General features: G+C 35.8%; 2 protein-coding genes across 2 annotated transcripts; one reads left to right on the forward strand and one right to left on the reverse strand.

Annotated features, from left to right (window-relative positions):
- Positions 1-1,274: 1,274 nt before the first annotated feature.
- Positions 1,275-19,804, forward strand: LOC121314890 (ectonucleotide pyrophosphatase/phosphodiesterase family member 3). Its single transcript, XM_041248631.1, has 25 exons — positions 1,275-1,355; positions 2,697-2,784; positions 3,865-3,999; positions 4,478-4,603; positions 5,157-5,217; positions 5,861-5,958; positions 6,311-6,390; positions 7,872-7,991; positions 9,439-9,548; positions 9,634-9,699; positions 10,911-10,983; positions 11,791-11,899; positions 12,108-12,236; positions 12,964-12,995; positions 13,246-13,373; positions 13,830-13,899; positions 15,187-15,274; positions 15,369-15,541; positions 15,987-16,032; positions 16,141-16,295; positions 16,809-16,944; positions 17,230-17,307; positions 17,884-18,016; positions 18,474-18,630; positions 19,290-19,804. Exons 1-25 carry the CDS (start codon positions 1,302-1,304, stop codon positions 19,461-19,463), a joined length of 2,619 nt encoding a protein of 872 aa, XP_041104565.1. The 5' UTR covers positions 1,275-1,301; the 3' UTR covers positions 19,464-19,804.
- A 977-nt stretch (positions 19,805-20,781) lies between these two features.
- On the reverse strand, positions 20,782-25,335 carry LOC121314891 (CCN family member 3-like). Its single transcript, XM_041248633.1, has 5 exons — positions 25,153-25,335; positions 24,489-24,717; positions 23,093-23,344; positions 22,510-22,724; positions 20,782-21,901 (listed from the first exon to the last, which is right to left on the reverse strand). Exons 1-5 carry the CDS (start codon positions 25,207-25,209, stop codon positions 21,608-21,610), a joined length of 1,047 nt encoding a protein of 348 aa, XP_041104567.1. The 5' UTR covers positions 25,210-25,335; the 3' UTR covers positions 20,782-21,607.
- Between the last annotated feature and the right edge of the window lie 310 nt (positions 25,336-25,645).

A 25,645-nucleotide genomic window follows, 5' to 3' on the forward strand; every position in this document is an offset into this window, starting at 1 on the left:
GAGACGGAAAAATTCTGGATGGGGATCTCAAGCACAATAGATAGAAAGCAACGTTGATGTACAGGTAAGTAAGCTGGGCTGAGCTGAGTGGGGGATGGAGGGGGGTGATGCTGGGACTCCAGAGTCCCTGTTGAGCCCTCTTGACGTGTTGTGGGTTAGTCACGAAACGCCGAGGATGAAAGGTACCCACTTGAAGACCCCAGAGATGTACCCTACTTAGTTCAATCCAGACGGTTGTCATGCTGATAAGCTGGGGAGACCGCACTGGGTTGATCTCCGGAGCCAGCATTGCAGCCGTTGTGTGAGCTGATGCACTGGGGAGGCAAAATGAGCTGATCCCTGGAGCCAGCATTACACTTCAGCAATCAACACCAGACAGAGGGATATCTACATCATCAGATGGAAAACAACGCAAATGGATGGAGATGCAGATGGATCACATTAGTTTACTGCAAAGCAACGTCTTAGCTGGTGCTTATCTTGGCGAGAGTCGAGTTCAAATCAGCATGAAGTTCAACATCTGCTCTCATGTAATGGAAATCATTGTATGATGGCGAACCGCCATGTGCTTTCTTTATTGTTTTGCAGCGTGGATGGGAAGCCCCATCCATATTAAAAACTTGTGCAGAAGGTGGCCATCTCCCGAATTAATTAAGTGATTAATTTGTTACTAATCGGGAGCTGATCACCTGCATAAATACCGGCAGCTCTCTACACTCCAGGTGGGTGTTCGAAGGAGGAACTGGAGAACGAGAGGAGAGAGAGAGATATTTAAAATAACTAAGGATCAGTGAAGGAGATGGCTCAACCTGACCTTAGTGTTTTATATTCATGCTTTTGTATCTGTTTTAAATTATGTATTTTCGCTCTGTGAACGCAGTGTTATTTTTGTTTAAATATTTTATTTATTTTTGTTATTTAATAAACGGCGCACGTTGCTTCTTTTGTAAACTGCAGCTCCCTGACCTGTGTGTGCTTCCTTCTGTACTGACATCACCGCAACGCCATTTCCTGCCACAGTACATCATTCAAACAATTGTAATTTTGCTGTTATACATTCATGTGACACCTTTTAATTTCCTATCTGAACTACTGTTCCCTAGTAAACACCCAGAGAGACTTATCTGCCTACTTTGCACCTTTTCCTGTTCCTGAAAATATGACCTTGTACCTTGTGTTCCATAGGTCACTGATCTCGTTGTTGATTGGCTGAATCAATTATTTTCTTCATGTTACAGCAGTAAACTTACCATATATTTGCCTATTTTTCTGTATTGCAGCCACAGGAAGAAGACATAACAATGGGTGCTGGAAAAACTCTGTTTCCAGCACAGAGTACAAGGAGAATTATTATTGTAAGTACTGTTAAGTAGGTCTTTTTTATTTTAAAGTTTATTTTAAGTGTATAGTGCTGTATGAGGTGTTAAACGAACTGGTAGCATATTTACTCAAACTAGCGTTGATCTTTGTAATTTCTTGCTTGCTGGGTTCCCAGATGCTTCATTGAATAGGTTGCAGCTAGTTTAAAGTTTAACTAAGCTAGTTTAAGCATTTATTTGGGTTTCCAGTAAACCACAGATTTAAAAATATTGACACTTATAGGTTATATACACCAGTTACTTATATTCCTAACAAATCGGTCTGTACTTTGAGAGTCACCAATAATGATCTCTTGATAACGCAAGAACTTGTTTACAACCTATAATACAAGAACATGTAGTTCCTGAGTGTCATCACTTTGTATCTCACTTCCAGGCACTATTCAGAATGCTGAGTGAATCAATATTTTTCAGTTCAAGCAGTTTGAAGCCCTTTGTAGTTTTGTAAAGCACCCTGAGATGCTTGCACAAGGAGGACCCTATAAATCAAAGTAGCGTGGTATTATATGGTAATAAAGAATACATGTTATGGTACAGTTTGGTAATAATAAATAAATGTAATGGTTAAAATATAAAATAATGCAATGTAATGAAATAATATAATACACTTGAGTGGGCCCATTCAGCTATTTAAAGATACATGTACTATTTATAAAACTGTTTTGGATTGTTGTTGACTTCTTTATCAATATTCATGGTAAGTAAACGAATACCAAATTAAGACCAAACTCACACTTGGGATTAGTTGATTATTTCAGTCTGAATATTTTTCAAACTATACTTTGTTTGAAGAATTTATTCTGAAATGTACCATAATAATAATAATAATAATAATAATAATAATAATAATAATAATAATAATAATATTGCCATGATACATAAGAGACATACATATCCCCAGTGAAGGAAATGAATAAAATATTATAAAGATGTGACTCTTCAATCTCGATGTGATAGTATGTTATTGCAAAGAATGTGAATGGTTTGGGAAGTCATAATTAACCTCTGTCAAACTGTTGACCTTTGTAGCATGGTTGATTATTAATTGTTTTTATCTTATTACAATACACTGCATAACATAGTCTGCCAGTTACAGCAAGCCAGGGCAGCCCAAGGGAGGACTCTTGAGCCACATAAAATCCATTGAACTCCAGAAAGTCTCTCTCTTTTTGATTTCCAATCCTTTGACTATATATATATATATATATATATATATATATATATATATATATATATATATATATATATATATATATATATATAAATCACAATCCAGATGATGTAGAGATTTTAACTTGCTGCCTTTTTTGTATATAGATTTGTGTTCTTGCCGTCTCAATTGTAACTGTTATATTTGGACTTGGACTTGGTCTAGGGCTTCAGCTAGAAAAATGCAAAAACAAAGGTAGGTTTGCCACTGATATGGTAAGATGAAACATTTTAACACACACGTACTAAGGTTTTTATGTTGGGACATTCTATTAAAATTAGCTTAAAAACAAGCAAAGGGCATTCTCAATTTAAAAATAAATAAATAAATAAATAAAATATAATGTATGAATGATTACAAAAAGTAAATAATAATAACAAACAAAAATCATTGCATTAATATTTAGAAATATTTTGACACATGATTTAAAAAACAGGAAATATTTGCTTTGTTTTTTTAAGGGCTTTTAGAAGTGGACCGCATATTTTAAATCATTTCAGTCTACCACATGCATGAAAGTCTCATTTTGGGTCCAGACTGGGACAAGGTTTACATGTAAAATACACTCTATTGGGTGACCTTGTATTGAATAAGTTTGAAGTTTTCATTCCCAATTATTCATATTACAATATTCTTGAATTGTTGAGAACACTAGCTGAACACCTCCCCTTGTCAAGATAAGCCAGAGCTATATATTTATAGCAATTTACAGAACTGGGGACTCTCACTGAATTGTATCAACCACCTTGCCTTTGTTCCCTTATAAAAGTTTACGACAGTATGTTTGCACACTCATTTCAGTTTGTCCATGCTTTTCCCATTATGCTTTATTACACTATTTTGCTTTTACTGCGGTAGACTTTTAAAGGGTTACCCCAAATTTACCTCTAACAATCCAGGGCAAAGGTTTATTAAAACACCCTCTAAATAACTTTACAAACAGACCTCCATAGGACAACAAATGAAATGATTGTGTCCGAACTGAAAAATACAATATGACTGGGTACAGATGTACATTTTGTTTTTGAGTGGAGTTTTTAACAAATTAAATTGAAAGCATACATTGAAACTGTACTGTATAACATAAATAAAAAATGCTTTTTAAAAATCTCTCTCTCTCGCTCTGTGTGTGTGTGTGTGTGTGTGTGTGTGTGTATATATATATATATATATATATATATATATAAAATTGATAAAATGAAAACTCATTTTGTTTCCCCCTCTTTAGATAGCATGGTAGAAATAGCTAAGCATTCTGTATTTTTGTTATAATAGTTGAAGTCCCCACTACCTGCAAGAACCGTTGCTATGAGTTATATGAAGATGGATCTGAAGCTTGTAGGTGTGACAAGCTCTGTGTGGAAAGCAACAATTGCTGCCAGGACTTTGAAGCTGTTTGCCTACAGCCAGGTACTACATCATATATATATAAATATATATATTTATAAATAACTATGAATAGCCTCATGTTTAGGCCTCAGCTCATTCGTTCACTATTATATCACATTAACCATGTGATGTGAGCTTTAACTGTTTTTGTGTTTCCCATGACATGATTCTGTGAGTACCAATATTCAGCACTGTACATTCCCTAGGGTGGAATTAAAGGTTGTTCCTTTATATTTCTGTACCATGTTTTGTGGCCCTGTAATTTAAAGTCCAAAATGCTGAATTCTTTATTTTAGTACTACCAGATTTCTGTCACAAAATTTAAACCCATATGATATCATCAAAGAAAGTTTCCAGGTGTATGTTACAGGAAAATGACATTGAAAATAAGACTCCAGTTGCATAGAAGTTTGTTCCAAATGAAAAGCTCTTTAGTTTAATGGCCTGAAAGTAATGATACCTTCTTTGCAGAGTTATTTTAAAATATCTGCCTCCTCAGCTCAACAATGGGAATGCACCAAAGCCCGGTGTGGTGAAAAACCAATTCTAGAGAGTAAATGCCATTGCTCAGAAGACTGCCTCACTCTTGGCAACTGCTGCACAAACTATAAAAATGTTTGTCAAGGTAAAGTATCAGTGAAGCATTTGTTGATGAGCCTAATTGTGTGTATTGCTTGTGGATTAATATACTGATTCTAACAGAAAGTGATTGAAATGTTTGTTATTTAGTTGGACAGGAACAAGAGGATCAATTGACATTTGTATCTGTTCCGACAGAACCGACAGCACTTCCATACACCTTGTGGTGTTGTTACTGCATCTTTATGATAGATTAAACCTCGTGGTCTCACAACCCACATCCATGAGTATATATTACAGATATATAAAATATCTAGTTATTTACTTGCACAATGTCTTGTCATAAATCATCCACTGTACCACCAGTAGGGAGGACATTTCATATTTGATTTGTTTTTTCAGACCCGTGCCACAGTTCCAACACTGTGCATTAATGCACATGCAAAGACACTGCACAAACAACACCGGTCTCATCAACTTCCACATCCAGTTTCTGTTATTAAAACTATTAATGTACACACTTTGTGTGTGTGTGTGAACTAATTCTCTGTCACTGTAGTTTTACTGTGCACTTCAAGGTTTGTTGTTCCATTGTTTAGGAGAGTCCCAGTGGGTGGAAGATCCATGTGAGGAGATAACTGCTCCTCAGTGTCCAGCAAGGTAAGATGAGAAGGGAAGTCAAATTAATTGCACAACAGCTGTGTCATTTGTAATCACAATTGCAATGTGTAAAATGTAGGATTACAATAAGTTTTTGATGTACTGTATACAAATTTGATAAATATAAAAAAGGTTCAAGTAAAAATAAAAAACAGTACCCTTTCATGGGATTGCATATATAAAAACTGCAGTATATACCTAAACTAGATAAGCTACAGTCAAAATCATTACTAATGGGGGGAAGAAAAAAAAATTCTCCAACCCTTTGTCTGTATGAGTATATTTCAAAAGGCAAACTGCATTCGTAACATCAACCACCAGAGAGAGCTCAATTATTCAAAAGATGAGATCTTTCTTATTGCCGTCTCTAACATTTGTGGCTCCCTCTGGTGGTTTATTTAGCAAGGAAAGTTAAAAACGAATATCATAACATGTTCAAACAAAATACATTGGTATGTGTTCAATACACAGATGTAATAAGAAAGAAAATGATTTAAAAAAAAAAAAAAAGATTTTTACAAGAAAAATTAGAGGGACACAAACCGTTTTGTTTATTACTTTTTCTTAAACTAAAGGAGTTACCCTTTGAAAAAATCCCCCAGTGATTCTTAATAATATATTATGTGTCTTGTGTGCCATTAAGTTTTTCAAAGCAACCAGTGATTCTTATTTCACTTGATGGATTTCAAGCGGACTATCTACTGACGTGGAGCAAAATCATTCCAGTGATAGAAAAACTAAGTAAGTACAATGTTAAAATCATGAAGTGTGGCTTCAATTAGAAAGACGAATATTAGGTGGTCTTTACATTTGTCTATCATATAATAAACAGAATGTATACTGTATACTTAAAAAGAGAAGCTGTGTTTTATGTAAGTTTATGTGATTCTCACTTGCATTACTTTAAAATAAAATACTAGGTTTGGAAATTACCTGGCCAAATACATTTTGGACAGTCTGGAGCCTGTATTAAGATTGAATATGTTGTGAAATGAAAGGTGCTGGTAGATTTAAACATTCCTAGTAGCATTAATGTATGTTTAATTCTCTGAAGAAACACACATCTTTTTATTTTATTTGATGTTTTATCCAGAAACATGTGGAACACATTCTCCTTATATGCAGGCATCATTTCCTACCATGACTTTTCCAAACCATTACACCATTGTTACTGTAAGTATTGCATAAGGAAACAATATAATTCTACTTAACCTTTACCATGCATACTGTAATGCAAGGAAAGCTGTTTTGGGAAGGCAGACTAGGTACAGTCTGCTTTTCAACTCCGTTCAAATCAGTGAAGCCATTTATACAATGGCAAGAGTAGAGGGAGCAGTATCATTGACCAATTCACTTTGGGGGGAGGGGAAGGTGCCATTTTATAAGAGCAGTAACACACGCCAGGGTCAAAGGTGATCCATTATCCACAGGCCTAGGTTGTTTATCAGAACGTCCTTCAACTCGTGCAGGTATTCTAGTTATAAGAACATACTTTAAAATAAAAATGGTGAATTTCAGGCTACATATTTCATGAAATGTTGGCTCTTGAAGATTTTGTAGACAATCTGCTGATTTGCAGGCTGGGGGATGAGTGCTCAGCACTTTTTTACATGGTTGTTTTTATTTCTGCTTAATCTCTTCTAATGCTCTATGCTAATGTTGGGAACCAGTTAACTGGATCCTGGTTAATACACTTTTTGAATGGATTAGCTTCATTGATAATCACTGGACAACACAATTCATTAACTTAAACCTATAATGGGCTATCAGTTCAGTACTTTAAATAACATTGTTAGGCAGTCTAGGGGTAATTTACACCTTTGCAACCAGGTGAAGTAAACAGTAGAAACCAACCAATCCCAGGACATCATTCAATATACCAAAGTTAGGCTATCAGTGGAATAACAATTGATAACTTGTCACACTTAATCTGGATAAACGATGGAATAAGTCTTAATCTTTCTTGTTATACGGCTTATGAAAAGGGAAAATCATGTGTGAATTTTTATTAGCAAATGCAATGTTTTAATTTTAAAGAAAAAAGCTACAAAATCTTCTTTGAATATAAATCCTCTAAGAAATAAAATGTTTCACTCTTTTACAAATTAAAATCATTTCTCAAAAGCTGCTGTAAGATTATTTTTAACTGTAAAAAGCATTTTATTTAGTGTTTTACAATGAAAAATTAAATTAAAAAAATTCAAGGAATGCACATTCATGCAATAAACTGCAAATGTGGATTGGTATTTTTTATTATGTTTTGTTTAATGCATTATCAGTGCACTGTGCTCTTTTTAAGGCAGTCATACATTTTTAAACCCAGCTAAAAGTCCATTAAATTTGGTCTTTAATCAACTAAAACTATTTTAAATAATTTTATAAATAATCATACTCAAACTATTAAATCTTTCTGAAAAACAAAATGGCATCGCCAATCTCTGATGCTCCACTTTTTTCAGACAAAAATTTTCTTATAAAATATATGAAAAACAAAATCAGTAATTGGCTACGTGGTATAAGATTACACCATAAAAGAGTCTGTATTGCATCTTATGCTGTTTATTACCTACCAGGATATATCCTTGAGAATAACAATGTGTATGTATGTATGTATGTATCTATGTATATATTAATTATTTATTCATTCACTCAAGGGCATGTATCCAGAATCCCATGGACTGGTTGACAACAGCATGTATGATCCTGTTTTCAAAGCCTCTTTCAGCCTGAGTAATAGTGAAAAGTCAAATCCAAGATGGTACCTTGGTCAGCCTGTAAGTACCAATTTGAAAAAAACGTATTACAGTATAAAAGTGGCGCCTACACCTAGGTGATTGGAAGTGAAACATGTTGCAAGCTGAATGCTGCAGTGGCTATTTATTAAGAATAAAATAGAGTAGTGTTCCACTTTCAAGAGATTAGGTCACAACTTGTACAGTGCTCCTCCTTTATAACATTCTAGCCTGGAGTCATGGTTACAAGACAGGGCTGTTTGTGTTCTGCCTGGAAAGGATAATGAAGGTGCTAGTGGAAAGGACAATCATGAAGGTTCTAGTGGAAAGGATGATAATGAAGGTGCTAGTGGAAAGGATGATCATGAAGGTGCTAGTGGAAAGGATGATAATGAAGGTGCTAGTGGAAAGGACGATCATGAAGGTTCTAGTGGAAAGGATGATAATGAAGGTGCTGATGGAAAGGATGATCATGAAGATGCTAGTGGAAAGGATGATAGTGAAGGTGCTAGTGGAAAGGGTGATAGTGAAGGTGCTAGTGGAAAGGAAGATAGTGAAGGTGCTAGTGGAAAGGAAGATCATGAAGGTTCTAGTGGAAAGGATGATCATGAAGGTGCTAGTGGAAAGGATGATAATGAAGGTGCTAGTGGAAAGGATGATCATGAAGATGCTAGTGGAAAGGATGATAGTGAAGGTGCTAGTGGAAAGGATGATAGTGAAGGTGCTAGTGGAAAGGAAGATAGTGAAGGTGCTAGTGGAAAGGAAGATCATGAAGGTTCTAGTGGAAAGGATGATCATGAAGGTGCTAGTGGAAAGGATGATAATGAAGGTGCTAGTGGAAAGGATGATAATGAAGGTGCTAGTGGAAAGGACGATAATACCTCCTTGAGAAACTGTAATTTATTAGTTTTAGAAATGTGATGAATTTACAAGACAAATCATTCAGGCGATTGCACAGTAAGGACGCTGCAGTCTTTAAAGACTTGGATCAGGATACTCATTCCTATCAATTTATTTTCAAATTAATTGTGTTGTTAAAGTGCTAATTACCAAGGCTATAATAACTAATTAGCACACGCTGTGTTGTAAGCACTTAAATGTTCAGCAAAGTGAGTTTAATGTTTCAGGTGGGGTTCAAATAAACACCAGAGTTTAATCTGCTGTATGGTTAAGCAGGTATACACCACAGGCAAATAACAAAGTCTAACAATCTACAGAGTAATGACAAGGGACTTCCAGTAAAGTTATTATTCTAACTAGAGGTTAAAATATTTTTTAAGCTTTGGTTATTACTACCTAACAACAACACAGGTATTTCGCTGTCATCCACGTGAAGATCCAATATCACCTCCACCTTGGAAAGTTACTTACAGACATCATGACCCGTGGTGGTAGACCTAATATCCTAACATTATTTGGTCCATCCATCTTCCAAGCATTAGTAATTGTGTGTTTCACATTACTAAAATCAGTATGTTTATATTTGAAGATCTGGCTCACTGCGATGTACCAAGAACTGAAGGCTGGGACTGTTTTCTGGCCTGGATCAGATGTTAAAGTCAACGGAAGTTTTCCTACTATGTATGCACCTTATAATGGGTAAGTGAACCAAATAATCAGCAAATAAACAATTGTCAGGCATGTGAAAATATACTGTTTAATGTATATCTATTTTTCATTGCAGAAAAGTGCCCTTTGAAGAAAGAGTTTACACCCTTCTGAAATGGTTGAGTTTGCCTGAAAAAGAAAGGTAATAATCTTGACTGTGCCTTTTTATTAAACCCTTATCAACCGTTACACTACCCTAGTCTCTACTACAATTGCCAGGTGAGTACAAAATTAGAAGTAATATTTAATAATAATACATTAAACCAGTGGTTTTCAGCCTTTTTATTTATTTATTTAAACGGTACCCCTTCTATCTGAAGGTTGCAGCTCAAGAATCCCTTTGCAGTGTTTGCATTACTGAATGGCACCACAGTTGCAATAAAAGGCAGAATAATCTGATTATTTGTTCACCCTGTTTATTTAATATATCATTTATGTCACAACAGTTTGGTACTGACACACTGCTGGTTTAGGTCAAGATACCAAACAGTAATTCTTAAAACTTGTAATTACTAGTCTTTGGGTGGACAGACTCAAAAGACAATATTTGGGAATCTGTTTGGAAACACATATTCTATTCTGCAAAGTTATTATAAATAATGCAAAATAGTCTGCACTGGAGATGTTCATCACATTACCATTTACTTCCCATCCCAGCAGAATTATGTATGCCATTTAAAGTGTTTACCTCAAGATAAAACTATAATAAATAACAGTGATAAACTTATTATCCATAGGGTCTCGGTATAACTTTGTCGTTTTGCACTTTCTATAGACTCTGTGTTTTCTTCCTTTCTTTTCTTTTTTTTTTTTTTTGCAAGTAAGAAATTAATCAATTTTCGACTCGAGAAATGATATACAGAATAATTTGGAAATACTATTAAACACCGAACACAACTGAACCAGCCGCTATTGCTGTTACCAAAATGCAGCCATGCCTATCAGAATGAAAATATGCTCAATCGAAAGCAAGAATGTGTAAAGACGGATAACAACTTTAGTCCAGATTGTAAACTTTGAGCTGCTCAACAAAAATGAAATATTTATGCACCCTGGTTTAGAGATCATATAATACAGGTTTAAGAAAAAAAAGAAATTCGAGATCATTCATTTTTGTTTACTTTCATTTTTATTTTTGCATTTCTGAGTTGTCCTGAGTACTCCAATAACCCTTTGTTAGAAGTACCACTAGGGGTACATGTACCCCCCCACCACCACCACCACCACCACCACCACCGTTGAACACCCCAGCACTAAACAATAGACCTCAGAGATTACTGTTTGTTCGTGCATTGCCACAACCTTTATTTGTTTTCAGTGAACAAAACTATGCAATTTTATCTTCTACTTTAGGCCACATTTCTATACCCTGTACTTGGAAGAACCTGATAAGGCAGGTCACAATTCTGGGCCAGTCAGTGGTGGGGTAAGTCTTTATGTGTTCTGCTTTACAATATGTCTATTGGTTACTAAGGTAAACCTGTCAGTTGATGTAGCAATGCTAAAAGAAACCTGTGCAATTCTGCACTTGCCTAATGTTACCTCAAGTGAGATAGTCCAAGTTTAATGTCAATAGGGGGCTGTGAAACCAACCCTGGGGCCTTATTTTCCTCGTTCTTGAATTAACTACTAGTTTTTGAAAGGAGAAATGATAATGTTAAAAAATGAGATACAAAACATACTGAGAGTTCTCTGTTTTTTTAGTGAAATTGTAGTGTTTTTTTTTACAATAGGAGTTAATTAAAGATTGTAGTAAACGCTTTGAAAATGTGACCTGTATTGTTTTGATACACTTTGTCAGTTTACCACTCTGCCCCACTGGGAATATATAAATTAGGATCCCAAGCTGAAGAGGATGCCATGTAGAAATATGATTAGCGTGGGGCTCATTTTGGGACAGATGGGATCCTTCCTACTTGCAGTGATAACTTAGATAAAAAGACAAAACAATGATCTAGAACCCTTTGCTGAAGCCAGTGTGTCCCATCTCATGGAAGTGAGCACTTGACCAATAGCGAGTATAAACAGGCTGTAGTCATTGAAAGGTACTGCACATAAGATGCACACTTATTGAGATTAGAGAGCTCAGCTGCAGCATTTATGGCTTCATCAATGTAGCCTCCCTCCGATTTCAGATTTGTTTATGCTCAGCATCCAAGATTACTACCGTGGCAATCTGAGTTATTAATGAAATGTACTTTTTTTTTTTTTTTTTGACACCCTGCCTTTGCAGGTAATTGAAGCTCTCCTGGGAGTAGATGGGATAATGGGACAGTTAATGAATGGGCTGAAACAACTGAACCTTCATAAATGTGTTAACATTTTACTAGTTGCTGACCATGGTAAGTGAGGCATCTTTAATTGAATTTTAACGCAAATCTGATCATCAAAATAGTGAGGACATTCTTTACCAGAATGAATTGAGAGAATTTGTGGCTGTATAGGTGAACCTGTCTGCCACACTTACATTTTTGCATTTACACACACTGAGAATTGTTATTTTTTAGGGGGGGATGTATGTTGCTAAAGCACTTATTTTATTTGTTACAGGTATGGAGTCAACTAGTTGTCAGAGAATGGAGTTTCTTAATGATTATATCAGCAATGTGAAAGACCTTTATATTTATCAGGGTGCTTTTGGGCGAATTAGAGCTGCAAAGCCTGAAGATCAACAAACATGTAAGTTCTTCTTCTTCTTCTTCTTCTTCTTCTTCTTCTTCTTCTTCTTCTTCTTCTTCTTCTTCTTCTTCTTCTTCTTCTTCTTCTTCTTTTTCTTCTTCTTCTTCTTCTTCGTCTTCTTCTTCTTCGTCTTCTTCTTCTTCTTAACTAATGCATTCTTGTTGTTTTTATTGACTAACATATTTTGTTCAGCCATTGCTTCCTGGTGAATTTAAAGGACCACTGTGGCCTCAATAAAACTCTCACTGTCTTGTCTAAGCTCTAAGAGCATCAGGAACACCACGGCAAAACCATTAACCAGTCCCACTGCAACACTCTGCCCCTAGTGGATGTAAGCAATATCACGTTGACAAATAGACTGAGATGTCTGAGATTTCTTATTTGATTACTTTATTAGGTGCATTTATCTTTATAAATAAAAATGGCAATTGGTAAGAACTTACAATCCCATAGTTTATGGCTCTGTAGGCTGAACAAATTAATTCTACTTGCCTGTAATGTGACTTGTCTCCCTATGTTCCCAAATAATGTCACACGCTTTCAATTTGTATATATATTTACAATCTCCTCTAACTGATTTAGATTTTTTGTTGTATTATTTATTTGTTTATTTATTTTAGACAATATCACCTTTTTCATCTGACACGTTGAATATACACAGTTTAATGCTTAGAAAATAACCTTTAATGCCATTTGATATGCAGAATAACAATATTTGCATTTTCAGTTGATTCAGTAGGACTCGTGGCAAACTTGACAGTAAGTTAACAGTATTTTCTGCTGGTTTGTGTGAATAATCAATAAAGGGCTCCAGATCTTCAAAGTATTAATCAAATTCACAATCTTTATAATGGTGTTTTCGAACGTTAACATAAATAAAAACTTTTCAGTTTGCAGTTTATATATATAAGAAAGGAAAAGTCTAACTTATCCAAAAAATTGGCCATAAGAACATGGAACTTAATAAACTGTGATCAAATATAACAAGACATTTTTGTTTATTAAATAGTGCAAAAAGCCAGCACAGAAATTTAAACCATTCCTTAAAGAACACACCCCGAAGAGGTACCACTATGCCAACAGTAGACGGATCGAAGACATTACTTTGCTAGTGGAGACTCAGTGGCTAGTTGCAAGGTAAGCTGGCTTCTATTGTCTTTCACAGTTTCTGACATGCAAACAACATAGAAGATTTCCTCTGATGGCGATGGAAACTGCTTGTTGGCTTGTTTACTATCACTACCACATGATTGCCATTGTCAATGCAGTGACACTAGACTAGTGCTGCAGTGAAAATGCCAAGGTTATCTTCTAAACCTGTATTAACATAAATCGAAGGAAAAACAAATTAGTGTATTAAATGTATGCTGTCTAAAATGTGTGAAATATGTGATATTATCCAGCTCTATGGCAGCATTCATTTGTTTGTATTTATGCTAACACAAAGGCGCATGCAAGGCCTATACTTCTGTGTCTGGAAGATTGATTGAATAGCCTCATAAAACAGGGAAAGTACGTGGTTCATAAAGCAACCCTATATCTTCAAACTTGTCATACATGGCAAATGCTGTATAACACTAGTTACTTTTTCAGAGGTAAAGACTCCTACACATATTGTGACGGAGGGACTCATGGATACGACAATGACTATTCTAGCATGCAAGTAAGTACAAGTACAAATTGAAGACTTTAGATACTGAACGATGGCGTTGCGATTTTGTTAGCTTTGTTTCTTTTATTAACGATTTTCTAACCAACCTGTTCCTAGGGGAATAGCAAAACAAATGGAGAAAGGGCTAATCTTGCAAACCCTTTTTAGCACAGGGTGTACAAAAATGGGTTGAAATATTTAAGACACACAGGGGTTGTTTTTAATATGTAACCTGAATATGCCAATTCAGTGCAATAAGGCACAGAACAAAATTATGACATAATAATTTATTTCGATAGCAAGTCTAAAATAGAGGGAATAGTGTCACCAAGAAAAACATGCAGGTAATAAATACAACATCAATGGAAATGTATTTATTGGACAGCACTTTTAAAAGTAGCAGTAACACATTGTGCAAGATCCTTATAGAAGGTCACACTTGTTCAATTCAGGACAGATTTTCCATTGACAGGTAGTTGTTGTGATTAAAATGAGTCGAAATAGTTATTTTATCAACAAAGTGCAAACTGCAATTCTTCACATTACAAAGAGCTTTGTACATCTAGTAAAGCTAGAGGATTTATTTAATGAGAACACACTGGCCAGTGTAAGAACAAAACCCACACACACACATGCACACACACAATGTCGGTGCAGGAGAGGGAATATCAGAGAGAGAAAAATCAGTATCACAATATTTTACTTTAATTTCAGTACCATAAATTCCAGTCGGCTACTGGCAGGCTAAAATCACTTTGTTTGCTCACCTTCACTATTCACCCGGCTTAAGATGAATGAGAAAAGTTCATTTATACGCGTTCTTCACTTCCCCCTGTTACTCTTTGTTTCAAACACCAACACTGTGTTCCCACTCCTGCACAAACAAAATCCCAAGACAAAAGAGAGGTAGAAACCCCCAGGATTTGTAAGAGAAGTGGGCTATTTATATTTGTGTGCATAAAACTATCAGTAATTCAATGAGCTGGTACCCAATAAGGCATATCAAGGGGACTAAGTGAAGAGGCTACTAGAAAGTACAAATTAACTACAAAGTATCTGACAACAATATATAAAATGCGCACTAATCAAATCAACATGCAAAATGATAGCAGTAAAACATACAAGTGCTAAATAAACATGTGAAAGATAACGGCGCCTTGTTGACCCCATTAATTATTTTCTAATAAATGTTACACTGTAGTTATGCTGGGTTAGATTGCATTGATATCAATTTTTACCATGTTACATTTTCAACAACAGCCTACAGTTTATTTTCTCATTTGATTTGTTGCATTTCAGGCATTATTTATTGCATATGGACCGAAGTTTCTTTATAAAACAGAAGTGGAGCCGTTTGCCAATGTAGAGGTTTATAACCTCATGTGTGGTAAGTTGTTATAAGTACCTGTAACTGCAGAATCTTTCAGGAAGTTTATAGACAGTTAAAAGTGACAAGAGCACCAACATGCTTCTCTTTACAGATCTGTTAGAAGTTCACCCAGCTCCTAACAATGGTACTCATGGCAGTATGAATCACCTATTGAGAAAGCCGTGGTTCATTCCTTTATTCCCTACAGAGATGACTAAACCTGGATCATGCCCTTTAATTACTCTGACACCTGATGACAAATTAAACTGTTCCTGTCTTGCATTGGTATGCATTTTAGATTATTCAAAAGTCAGCCACATGTTTACATACTCAATAAGTTAAAAGTGAATGATATTACTATCCACAACCAATTGGTATCTTGAGTTATAGAAATGATGATATTTCTACACAGACAGTAAAACTTGTGCGTAACATACTAGCACTGTATTGTGGTGTTGCTCAAGTTATCTACATGGATATGGATGTGGCTGCTGATGCTTGTTGGGTATGCATTAGTGTGCCACACACGGAATACAAGCAGGATGTTTAAGTGTCCAAGGGAGACATACTGAAACCTTGGGGCAACTGCCTCAGGCTTCCCACAAAGGATTGTGACTCATCACCATTCAACTTACATTTATTTAACTTCTTCCAGCTGCAAGTGAAGTATTCATTTTAGTTGCTTTAAGAACTATGGACCCAACTCAATTGATTCTCCTGTCTTTCCCAGGGCACGATCAATAAGAATGAAAGGCTCAACCTGACAGCTAATGAAGGTAAAGTACAGGTATATTTTACACACATATTTTGTATCGCCATGACTTGTGGGAGAGTGCATCCTCTATAACTTTTTATATCTTCTGTCTTCTCGTCTGTGTGCTCAGTAACTAACTCTGGACAGACACACATGCCATTCGGAAGACCCAGAGTTCTGCGCTCCAGTGAGGACTACTGTCTGCTGTATCAGCTTGGTTATGTGAGCGCCTACAACAAAAAAACTCTTATGCCAACCTGGACTTCCTTCACTGTAGAGAAACCTGTAAGAATCCCATTATATTTGCTTAAGCCAAAGCTCCAAGTCTTTTAAAAAACAATAATAATATCAATAATAATAATAATAATAAGAAGAATATCTATACTATTATTATTAACCACTACTACTACTACTAATAATAATAATAATAATAATAATAATAATAATAATAATAATAATAATAATAATAATAATAATAATAATAATAATAATAATAATAATAATAATAATAAAACATTTCTCATGCTTTATCATTCTTTCATTTTGCCGTACAATGATTAACCAAACAAGGACTCACTTTTCTTATTTATAAATAAGAGCTTGTAATAGGAGGCTGTGTGGTCCAGTGGTTAAAGAAAAGGGCTTGTAACCAGGAGGTTCCCAGTAAAATCCCAGCTCACTCACTGACTCACTGTGTGACCCTGAGCAAGTCACTTAACCTTGTGAGTTATCATAGCTGTGCTATAAATGAATGGATCTTTAATTATTACGGTTCTGTTTATCACTTTATCACTGCAGACAAATCTTGACCCACTGCCAGACATCATACCAAACTGCTTGAGAGCTGATGTGCGTGTTCCAGCAAACCAAAGTCTACGGTGTGATTTCAACGCTGGTGATACCGGTATTACACAGGCTTTTCTTTATCCACCAAGTAAGTCTGTAATCTGCTTCTTTATACAAGACATACAATCATAGGTTTCATATTATGGCATTTAATTAAAGTACCATTTTAATTGTTCCTTTTTTTTATATTTTCAGATTTTTTTTAAAAAATGTATTTATTATAAATTGGAGGGAAACAGACAAGACTATTTGAATACTAACTTACAATTAATTAAATAACTAACTAACTGAATACAAAAGCACCAACTTTCCATCTTTGGGCATTTCTTTTTTGTAACCTGTGTTAAACAATACCATTTCCGTTTTTCTTTAGATCTGAACAAAACACAAGATGAGCAGTATGATGCCCTCTTGATGAGCAATGTTGTTCCCATGTACCCTGCTTTTAAAAGTAAGTCAGAGTTGACTAGATACAACAACTCAATACAATTACCACTAGGTGGCAATGCTTTCAAAGTTAAACTGTATAGCCAGTCATCTTTCTGCAGATACTGTGCTCAACAGGAACAGAGGGGCATGTTTTTATTTAAAGGGGACTAAACTTTAAGCTTTGAAATTCAGTGACAAAGACAGATTTCTATCATTTTAAACCCCATGAAAGTGGTATTGAATGTATTTGTACATTTTGTACATTAACTCTAGTCAATTAATCCACAAAAAACAAACTGAATGTTTATTATAAAAGTTTACCATAGTAAAAGCATAGCAAAGTATAATAAATCCTAGTGAAAGCATGGTATAGCATAGGTACGATATTATAAAGAGTATGAAGCATATTAATAAACATAACATACCTGGGTAAATCAATCAATCAATCAATCAATCAATATTTATTTTATATATCGCCTTTCATAGTGGATCACCATCACAAAGCGATATGTTTTATATAAACATTAGAAAACCATTACCGTGCAAATATTGTGCATGGTAAACTTTTATAATGGGTGTCAATTATTTTTGTGTTTAGGAATCTGGGACTACTTCCACAGTATGCTCTTGAAGAAATATGCCAGTCAGTACAATGGTGTGAACGTAGTGTCTGGCCCAGTATTTGATTTTAACTACGATGGACGCGTTGATACTCCTGATCAATTTAGACGGTAAGTACTCTATTCTTTTTACAGTAATAGAATTAATTAAGAACAGACAGTTATTGAACGTTTGTGTAACATTTAAAGATATTTGTGGATCAAGAGACTGGTAGTTAAATCTATTCATGCTTTTTCTCTGGTACTTACTGCATTAACCATGTTATTTCATTACATTTTCTGTGTCCATCCCTACTATCGCCTCTTTATTCAGGTGCCAAAAATGTCCACAGTATATTTTCACTATGCTTTTATCACAATTTACTGCAGTGAACCTTTGGTATTATATCCACAATTTTCTTGGACTATGATATGGTAGCCCATTTACTTTTGAAACATAAAGTTTAGAATCATCAGTGAGGGACGGAGTCCAGTTGATAAATGCTGTAAGCAGTTACAGAAGAGCTTGTTGTCTTTTGTAAACTAGATTGACCCCCTTCAAGTGCTTCTGTTTTTCATTTCTTCATAGGTTTGTTAAGGGTACAAACATACCAGTTCCAACACATTATTTTGCGGTGCTGACCAGCTGTGACAATGGATCTCAGTCAGTGTTGGATTGTAAAAAAGCACTGAAGACAGTTTCCTTCATTATGCCCCACAGACAAGACAACAGTGAGATTTGCAATGTAAGTCGAGAATGACAATGTATTGCACATTCCTAATCCTGAGAATGAATACTTAGTTAGGATCTTTTCATATTAGTGGGTGTCCGTGGTGGTGTGTGTTCAAGTGGGGTTTGGTTGATTTGCTGGCATACTGTATACAGAGCAATATAATTGGGTTGCAAGTCTGTTTTTATAAATACAAATCTATTTTATCAATTGAATTTGCACTTCTTGGTACCTGTATGGAATTCACATACTGATTGAAAGGCATACATACAAATAAGGGGCTTCATACTCCTAGATAATAACATAAACAACTTGTGGTAAAGAATGTCCCTTCAAGCTTAATCACAACTGGAGAACAGTTTCTCTCGATATACATATGTATTCAGCACCACTGAACTAGTGGTTCTCTAGAGTTAGGGTTAGGGTTAGGGTTAGGGTTAGGTTTATGGTTAGGTTTATGCCTAGTTTATGCCTGTTGATGGGTGCACGCATTCTTAGTAGGAGAGGAAAAGTGGGTAGACTTTGCAATTGATTCAATTATATATATATTTTTTTTATTTAGTGAAATTGATTGCAATTGACAATAGAAATGGTAAATTCCTTTATTTGCTTTAGAGGGGAAAAATTGTAAGGTATTTACACCTTTTTTCCCCCCAATTTTTGTTTCTGTGCAGAACCAGGATGATGAGTCCAAGTGGGTTGAAAACCTTCTGTGGTTCCACCAAAGTAAAGTTACAGACGTTGAGTGGATAACAGGGTTGGATTTCTACCAAAACAGTAACAGACCAGTCCCAGACCTCCTTCGCATGAAGACCAGACCTACGTCTGCCATTCACAGAATGGTCTGATGTCCATTCTTCAGACACTGGAGCAATTGATCTGGGCATTCAAGGAATAATAACAAAGTATCTGCAATCAATGTAATGATCTCTTAGTAGCAGTAGCTTCATCACAAGAAATGGGCTATCAGTGTAGTGCATCAGAATATGTTATAATAACTCAGGTCAAGGCTTAAGTTATTATAACATGTTCTAATACATTGTATAATTATGTAATCTCTATTTTGCGAACACAAAGCAATCAACTGTATTTTTACTTGTAAGGCAATGGATAACCTGGACCACATCAGTCAATATACCAGTCTATATTAAATGCACATTATTTATAAGCATCTCAGTTACAAAACAAAACAATTAAAGTACACATGTATATATATATATATATATATATATATATATATATATATATATATATATATATATATATATATTTTATTATATTTTGTGATTTGTAACCTGGAGTACAGTAGGTGGTGCACTTGAATACTGCACTGAAACGAAAGCGGGTAACAAGTCAAAATGTACCGCATCCATTAAAAAAGAAGAAACATGTAAGCCATTTCAGTGTGACTGCCAGTCCTGACCCATCAAGTTATGCTTTTATAACTCAGTTAACAATAGTCACACTCGCTGTACAGTCCGTTGTGTTACTCATCCTTTTACTTGGAAAGATTAATAAGTGATTTGTAATAAACAAGTTTAAGAATGAGGTCAAACACAGTTGCATGTCTTCTGTGTTTCCAAACAGAGTTCCCTGGGGCTTTATTATGAATACAACAAATACTTGTCAGATAGGATCATTTATTTAATATTTTACTTTTCTTAAAAATGTACAAATAAATGCTTATACTGGTTGTTGGTGTGTTAGATTTGAGGGGTTAACCCTATTTTTAGAGTGGAATAAAATAATTATTATAAATGTTTTAGTCATTCAGCAACAACCCTATGCTCACTCTTCATATCAGGCTGTTGAAGACAGCCAACATTACATGCTAAACTCTCTTTTACTGACCATGTTCTTTTTCATTTTATTTTTTTCTTAAGAAACATACCTTGTTTAGCTGTTTTGTATTTAGAGCATGAAATTCAGTTACAGACATTTGCCCAGCAGTTCAGACTACAAAGGTTCATAACTGGCAGGGTTTGTGTTTTTGAAACACCTATAGCTACAAGCTTGCAGTAGTTTTCTGTCTTGGACTTCAGAGTGTTTGTTATCCAGGCTTTTCACACCACCCAGTACTCCTGTTACTCCAGGCATTGTGACACTGTACTGTACTGATAAAATACATGTGAAATGGAGACCTGGTAGAAATATTCACACAAACCATTTTCTATAAAAAATACATATTTTAATGACATAACTTTGAACTGCAGTCATGCCTGTCATTGTCATACATGTTACACATTGGGTGAAATACACACAGTATAGATTTTCTATTTACAAATTCCTTACGCATCATGGAAATTAGATTTCCCCTCCCTCCCTTACGCACACAATAACCAACAGGGTAAACATATAGAGCAAGCATTTACAGTCTTAGTAACATGCTAGTTTGTCATTGCAGTCTGTAGTGTCTAGTGGTGCAAATTAAATTAACAGTGTCCTCAAAGCTTTTTTTTTTTACTAGATCTTGCTTCAAGCTGCAGTTCTTCACAATATGGTACAACTAAAGTGTAAAACTTGAGTCTCATGTTTACTGCATTATTCTAGCTCTACTTTGTCAGAAGGAAAACCTTGAGGTCCAGCGTTTAAATCAATGCCGGTTTTATCTAGAGGGACACATGCTTGCTCCCAATTATGTCACTAATACTTGCAGCAGTATCCGATTATAAATTAAATCCTAAAGTTCTGTTATAGCTAAAGAAGCAAAATAAATATGGGGCGTTGCACCTTTAAGCTTATATTGTTTCAAAGCACCTGATTACTAAGTTTCTGATGTAACAATGTGTTTATCTGGCTATATTATCTAATACAGTACAAGAGTACAGGCTCTGAATATTACAATAATAGTTTCTGAATTACAATGTGTGACTGATATTACTGTACTTGTGTTAAAAAATGTAAACGTGCTCGTATACACTGTCCCTTTATAATGATGACAACCACATTCAATAATCACCTGAAAGAAAAGAAAAAAAAAGTACCACACTATTTATATTTTAAATCCACTGAACATGGGGTCTGACATTTGGAAGACAGCGTTGTCCCTTGGGCAGTTGTTGTGGCAGGCACAGGTATTGATGAACATCATTGTCTTCTTGATGGTTTTTCCCCTGGGACACTGGAATTCCACCTGCACAGTTTTGGTGCTATGTGGGGTACAGCACCTTCCATCACTGCACACGCCGCAGTACCTGGGTTTATAGGCATGTACACTGGTGCAGTTCTTAAACTCAAAGTGCGTTGGCTTCACAGTCTTCTTAGTTCTGAAACACTTCTTCCCCTTCTGATTCACAGAGAAAGAAAAAAAAAACAGGCTTATGTTTGTAAAAGAAACAGTTTAGTCCATACAAATGCATAATGAAATGTTCCTCTTTGGAATACTGGACCAGCAATGGTCAGAGCACATTCGAGTGATGTACAGTACAGACAACACATGTTGCAATCATCTAAAATTAAACATATACACTGAACAGTGTAGAATTGAAAAATACTACAAGAACATTAATGAAATGACATTTGACTAGAAGTGTGTTTCAATGACAAGGTAAAAAAAAAAACAATTTACTAATCAGTTTAATTGGTGTGTGTCTGCCTTAATTCACATTGGCATGAAAATGTCAAGCAACATTATTTAAAGGTTTATATACCTTTGGCATTACTTTTTATAAGCTTCTGCAATAAGGCGGCAACAAACTTAATACTAGCCAATCCTGTTTGACAGTTATAGTCATGATAAATAAATGGTTATGTGGGAAGGTTTTAGAATAAGGACAATAGATCAAAATAAAAGTAATGCTTTATGCCATAAAAAAAGGCTTCATGGTTTCAAAAGCAGAAAGACTAGTATTCAAATTGTTTTTCAAAAGATTAAAGCCATTCTCTGCCTCATACCTTGCTTGTCTGCTTCTGATGTTCCTTCTCACATGGTCTGACAATGCACAGGCGGTTCTGCTTGCCCATCTCACAGCGGCGATTCCTGTTGGTGACCCGTGTGGACACCCCCATTCCACACGACTTGGAGCAGGCACCCCATTCTGTTGTCTGTTCAATGCAGTTAATGCTGGGATCAAAGATGTCAACTCCATAGGTGTCTTCCTGTCTGTAAGCTGTTTAAAAAGAACAATAAGTTTATTGGCAGCAGTTGTCCCATTCATCAAAAATGCCCAAAAGCTGGTTTACCTAATGGATACATCCTTCTTTTGAAAGCTAAACTAATACCCTGACGCATGGAATTTCAGTTATATGCCACTCAGATGTAATACTTAACAGAAAATAACATGTAGTTAAGGGTTTTGCATGTCGTGCTTTATCTACATATAATCTGCCTTCCAAGACTCTCTTTCTTGAATTTGTTCCTATACAGTACATATTTTTAAAAAATCAAACAGGGTCCAATGTTTCTGAGTGAAACTTCTTGACAATAACACTAAGAAAGTCCCTGACCAGTATGTTATGACTGTAAGCACTTACTCACCAGCCATCGCAAAACCCCCAAGGGGTGATTCTGCCTTGGAGTCACACACCCACTTCTCACAGCATTCTCCTGGAACTTGGACTTTCCTGGGGATGGGGCAGTCTGGGCCTGGGAGCAGCACATCGAGGTTGCAGCGTGGCACGCAGCCGATCTGGCCATCCCTGCAGGCACACTGGTATTTGCAGCTAGGCTGGAATGTTTCACCATTCTGATAGACAGAGCCATCAAAGACACAGATGTCTCCTTCCCGGGCTACAAAAGACAAGAGGCCTTTGTTAAAAGTTGTCAGTTAAAGAAGCTGCTTTTAATTTGTTCATTACAAAAACTGATTCCAAAAGTGAATTCTAGAGTATAAAACCTAACCATGTTGTAACTCAATAAAGATTGTGCAGTAAGTTGCATGTAACCGTTTACAGCATGTGACACACAGTGCAGCATTTTGTGTGTAGCTTGACTTTAGCATAATGACACACCAAGTATAAACCATTGTAGCCTGTATTGCATCTGCACCAACAGTTATAAATGGTTGATTCTGTGCTCGTCGAGTAAACTCAGGTTTAACTTGGTAGGCAAGCCATTCAAGTTGTGCAGATATAAGCTGGACTCACTTTTCCAAATTACATCTTCCGAATGCCTTGGGAAACTTAGCAGTTTGACTTGTTCAGAGTCATCTACACAGCTTGCTGACAAGAGGGAATGCAACAAGCTGTTTGCAACTGTAACATTTGTCCATTTTTTTCTCAACAAATTGCATAAGAAGAATGAACCATTTTATCTGGAACATTAAATGCAGTTTTTAAAACTGTTCTCAAAAAAAAAAAAAACGCGAACCTGATTATTTTAATTGTGGGCATTTTTTATATTACAGTCGGCGCCGCTTAATCGGGATATCTGCTGAAATGGGATACAACGGTTCTTCCCAATGTTATTTGTGGCGTTTAATTCGGATACAGTATTTTCAAATGATGGCTGTTCCGAGCAAGGCAGTTTCGCGAAGCACAGTGCAGTGGTAACGTGTTTACCCTATGACTCTTGGAGCTGGAGTCTCCTGTGGTTTCTCAGGCTACCGTTGCAAAAAAGTGGGCGTGTCCACTTCGCAGATGCCTCACCTTGTGATAAGATGTGATTTCATTATTTTTCATTTAATGTAGAAAAAAAAAAAAAACAGTTATTAATTTTGTTTAAGAATAATAAAAAAAGACTCGTATTTTAAATTATGTATTTAACATGTAATCATAATGTGATTGTATTCGTTTCCTTTTCATTTAAAAACGAAAAATGTGACTTAGGTCGTCGCAAATGCCTGTTTTTAGACAGCCGCTTATTCTGGATATTTGTACTTCTGCAGGGGCGTCCCGATAAAGCGGCGCCGATTATAACAGCATTTTTTTCTCACCCATGCAGACTCCTACTGTCTTCCTCGGATCAGCACTGTAATCACAGCGCAGAGCTTTGCGGGTGTCGCACGGGTTTCTCTCTGAGCAAGCCTCTCCTTGCTGCCGGCCACAAACCAGGCAGCACGCGCAGTCATCCAGCATTAGCTGAACCCCAGGAGCGCATATAGGAGGCTCGGTCGGACACTTGCACTGAGATGGGCATGGCTGGGCACTCACTGGGGACCAGAACTGTGAAAAAGAAATACCAGGTAAGCGACTGGTGGTACATTAGGCTTGCAATTGCAAATGTGTATAAATTGAGATGCACCGATGGTTTACTGTATTCGTTCCCTATGCTTTAATCTGTGTTATGTATCTGTGGTATTTAAAGTACATTCTACTATAACACGATTAACCGTTTATAAAGACATTCCACCTGATGTATTTGTAAGGCAATTTTGTTCGTTCTCCATACTTTTAGATTAGCAAATATTCTATTGCAGAACCGCGTTAGTTAAGTTTACAAACAAATGGTTAAATGGTGGAAAATATTAAGGAAAAGCAAACAGGTTTCTCAGTACCGTAAGAACAGCTAATATGTTCACAATCACTTTCTGTTGGTAAATAACAATAACTAACTCTTTCCTAATTTATGGTAATTTTAGAGAGAAATGTTCAACTCACCAGCATCGAAACGAAAAAGAAAAATAGTTGCACAATTCTTGCCTGGAGTCTTATCATCTTGTCCTCTCTGTTTATTAACTTCCCTCCAATCTGTCTGTTGTCTTCTACTTTTGTTGCTGGTCAGATTTCTGGCATTTCCTTTTCCACAATATTAAAAAGCTGCAGAACAATTTATAAAGCTCTCTTAGGAGGCAGTGAGCTGATTGGATAAGGTACTGCACAATATTGGCTCGCTCCACAGGTTAACAGATTTCTGATTGGATGGCAGTGGAACACTGTTTTTGACAGCATGCTGTCTCATCCCAGGCCTGCCCAGCTGCTGATACTAAATAGTTTAACTGTTAGCGAGGAACAATCTATTGGGGAGGGTAACAAGCATTTTCTATCCATATCAAGCTGACCTTATTGAAAAAAAAAACTTACAATCAAATTGTAATGTACAGTACAGCAAAATGGTGCATTTTAAAAATCTAAATAAATATGTAACCTGAAA

This window comes from Polyodon spathula, chromosome 4 (genome assembly GCF_017654505.1).
Source record: "Polyodon spathula isolate WHYD16114869_AA chromosome 4, ASM1765450v1, whole genome shotgun sequence".
Classification (NCBI taxonomy): Eukaryota; Metazoa; Chordata; class Actinopteri; order Acipenseriformes; family Polyodontidae; genus Polyodon; species Polyodon spathula.

Bases quoted from the DNA above. Each gene is read 5' to 3' on its own strand.
- LOC121314890 (XM_041248631.1), top strand. From the start codon at position 1,302: ATGGGTGCTGGAAAAACTCTGTTTCCAGCACAGAGTACAAGGAGAATT. The intron at 4,604-5,156 runs GTAAAGTATCAG...TCCATTGTTTAG, and splicing joins CTATAAAAATGTTTGTCAAG to GAGAGTCCCAGTGGGTGGAA. The intron at 12,996-13,245 runs GTAAGTTAACAG...TTTATTAAATAG, and splicing joins GACTCGTGGCAAACTTGACA to TGCAAAAAGCCAGCACAGAA.
- LOC121314891 (XM_041248633.1), bottom strand. From the start codon at position 25,209: ATGATAAGACTCCAGGCAAGAATTGTGCAACTATTTTTCTTTTTCGTT. The intron at 22,725-23,092 runs GTGAGTAAGTGC...CTTTTTAAACAG, and splicing joins TGGGGGTTTTGCGATGGCTG to CTTACAGACAGGAAGACACC. The intron at 21,902-22,509 runs GTATGAGGCAGA...TCTGTGAATCAG, and splicing joins ATCAGAAGCAGACAAGCAAG to AAGGGGAAGAAGTGTTTCAG.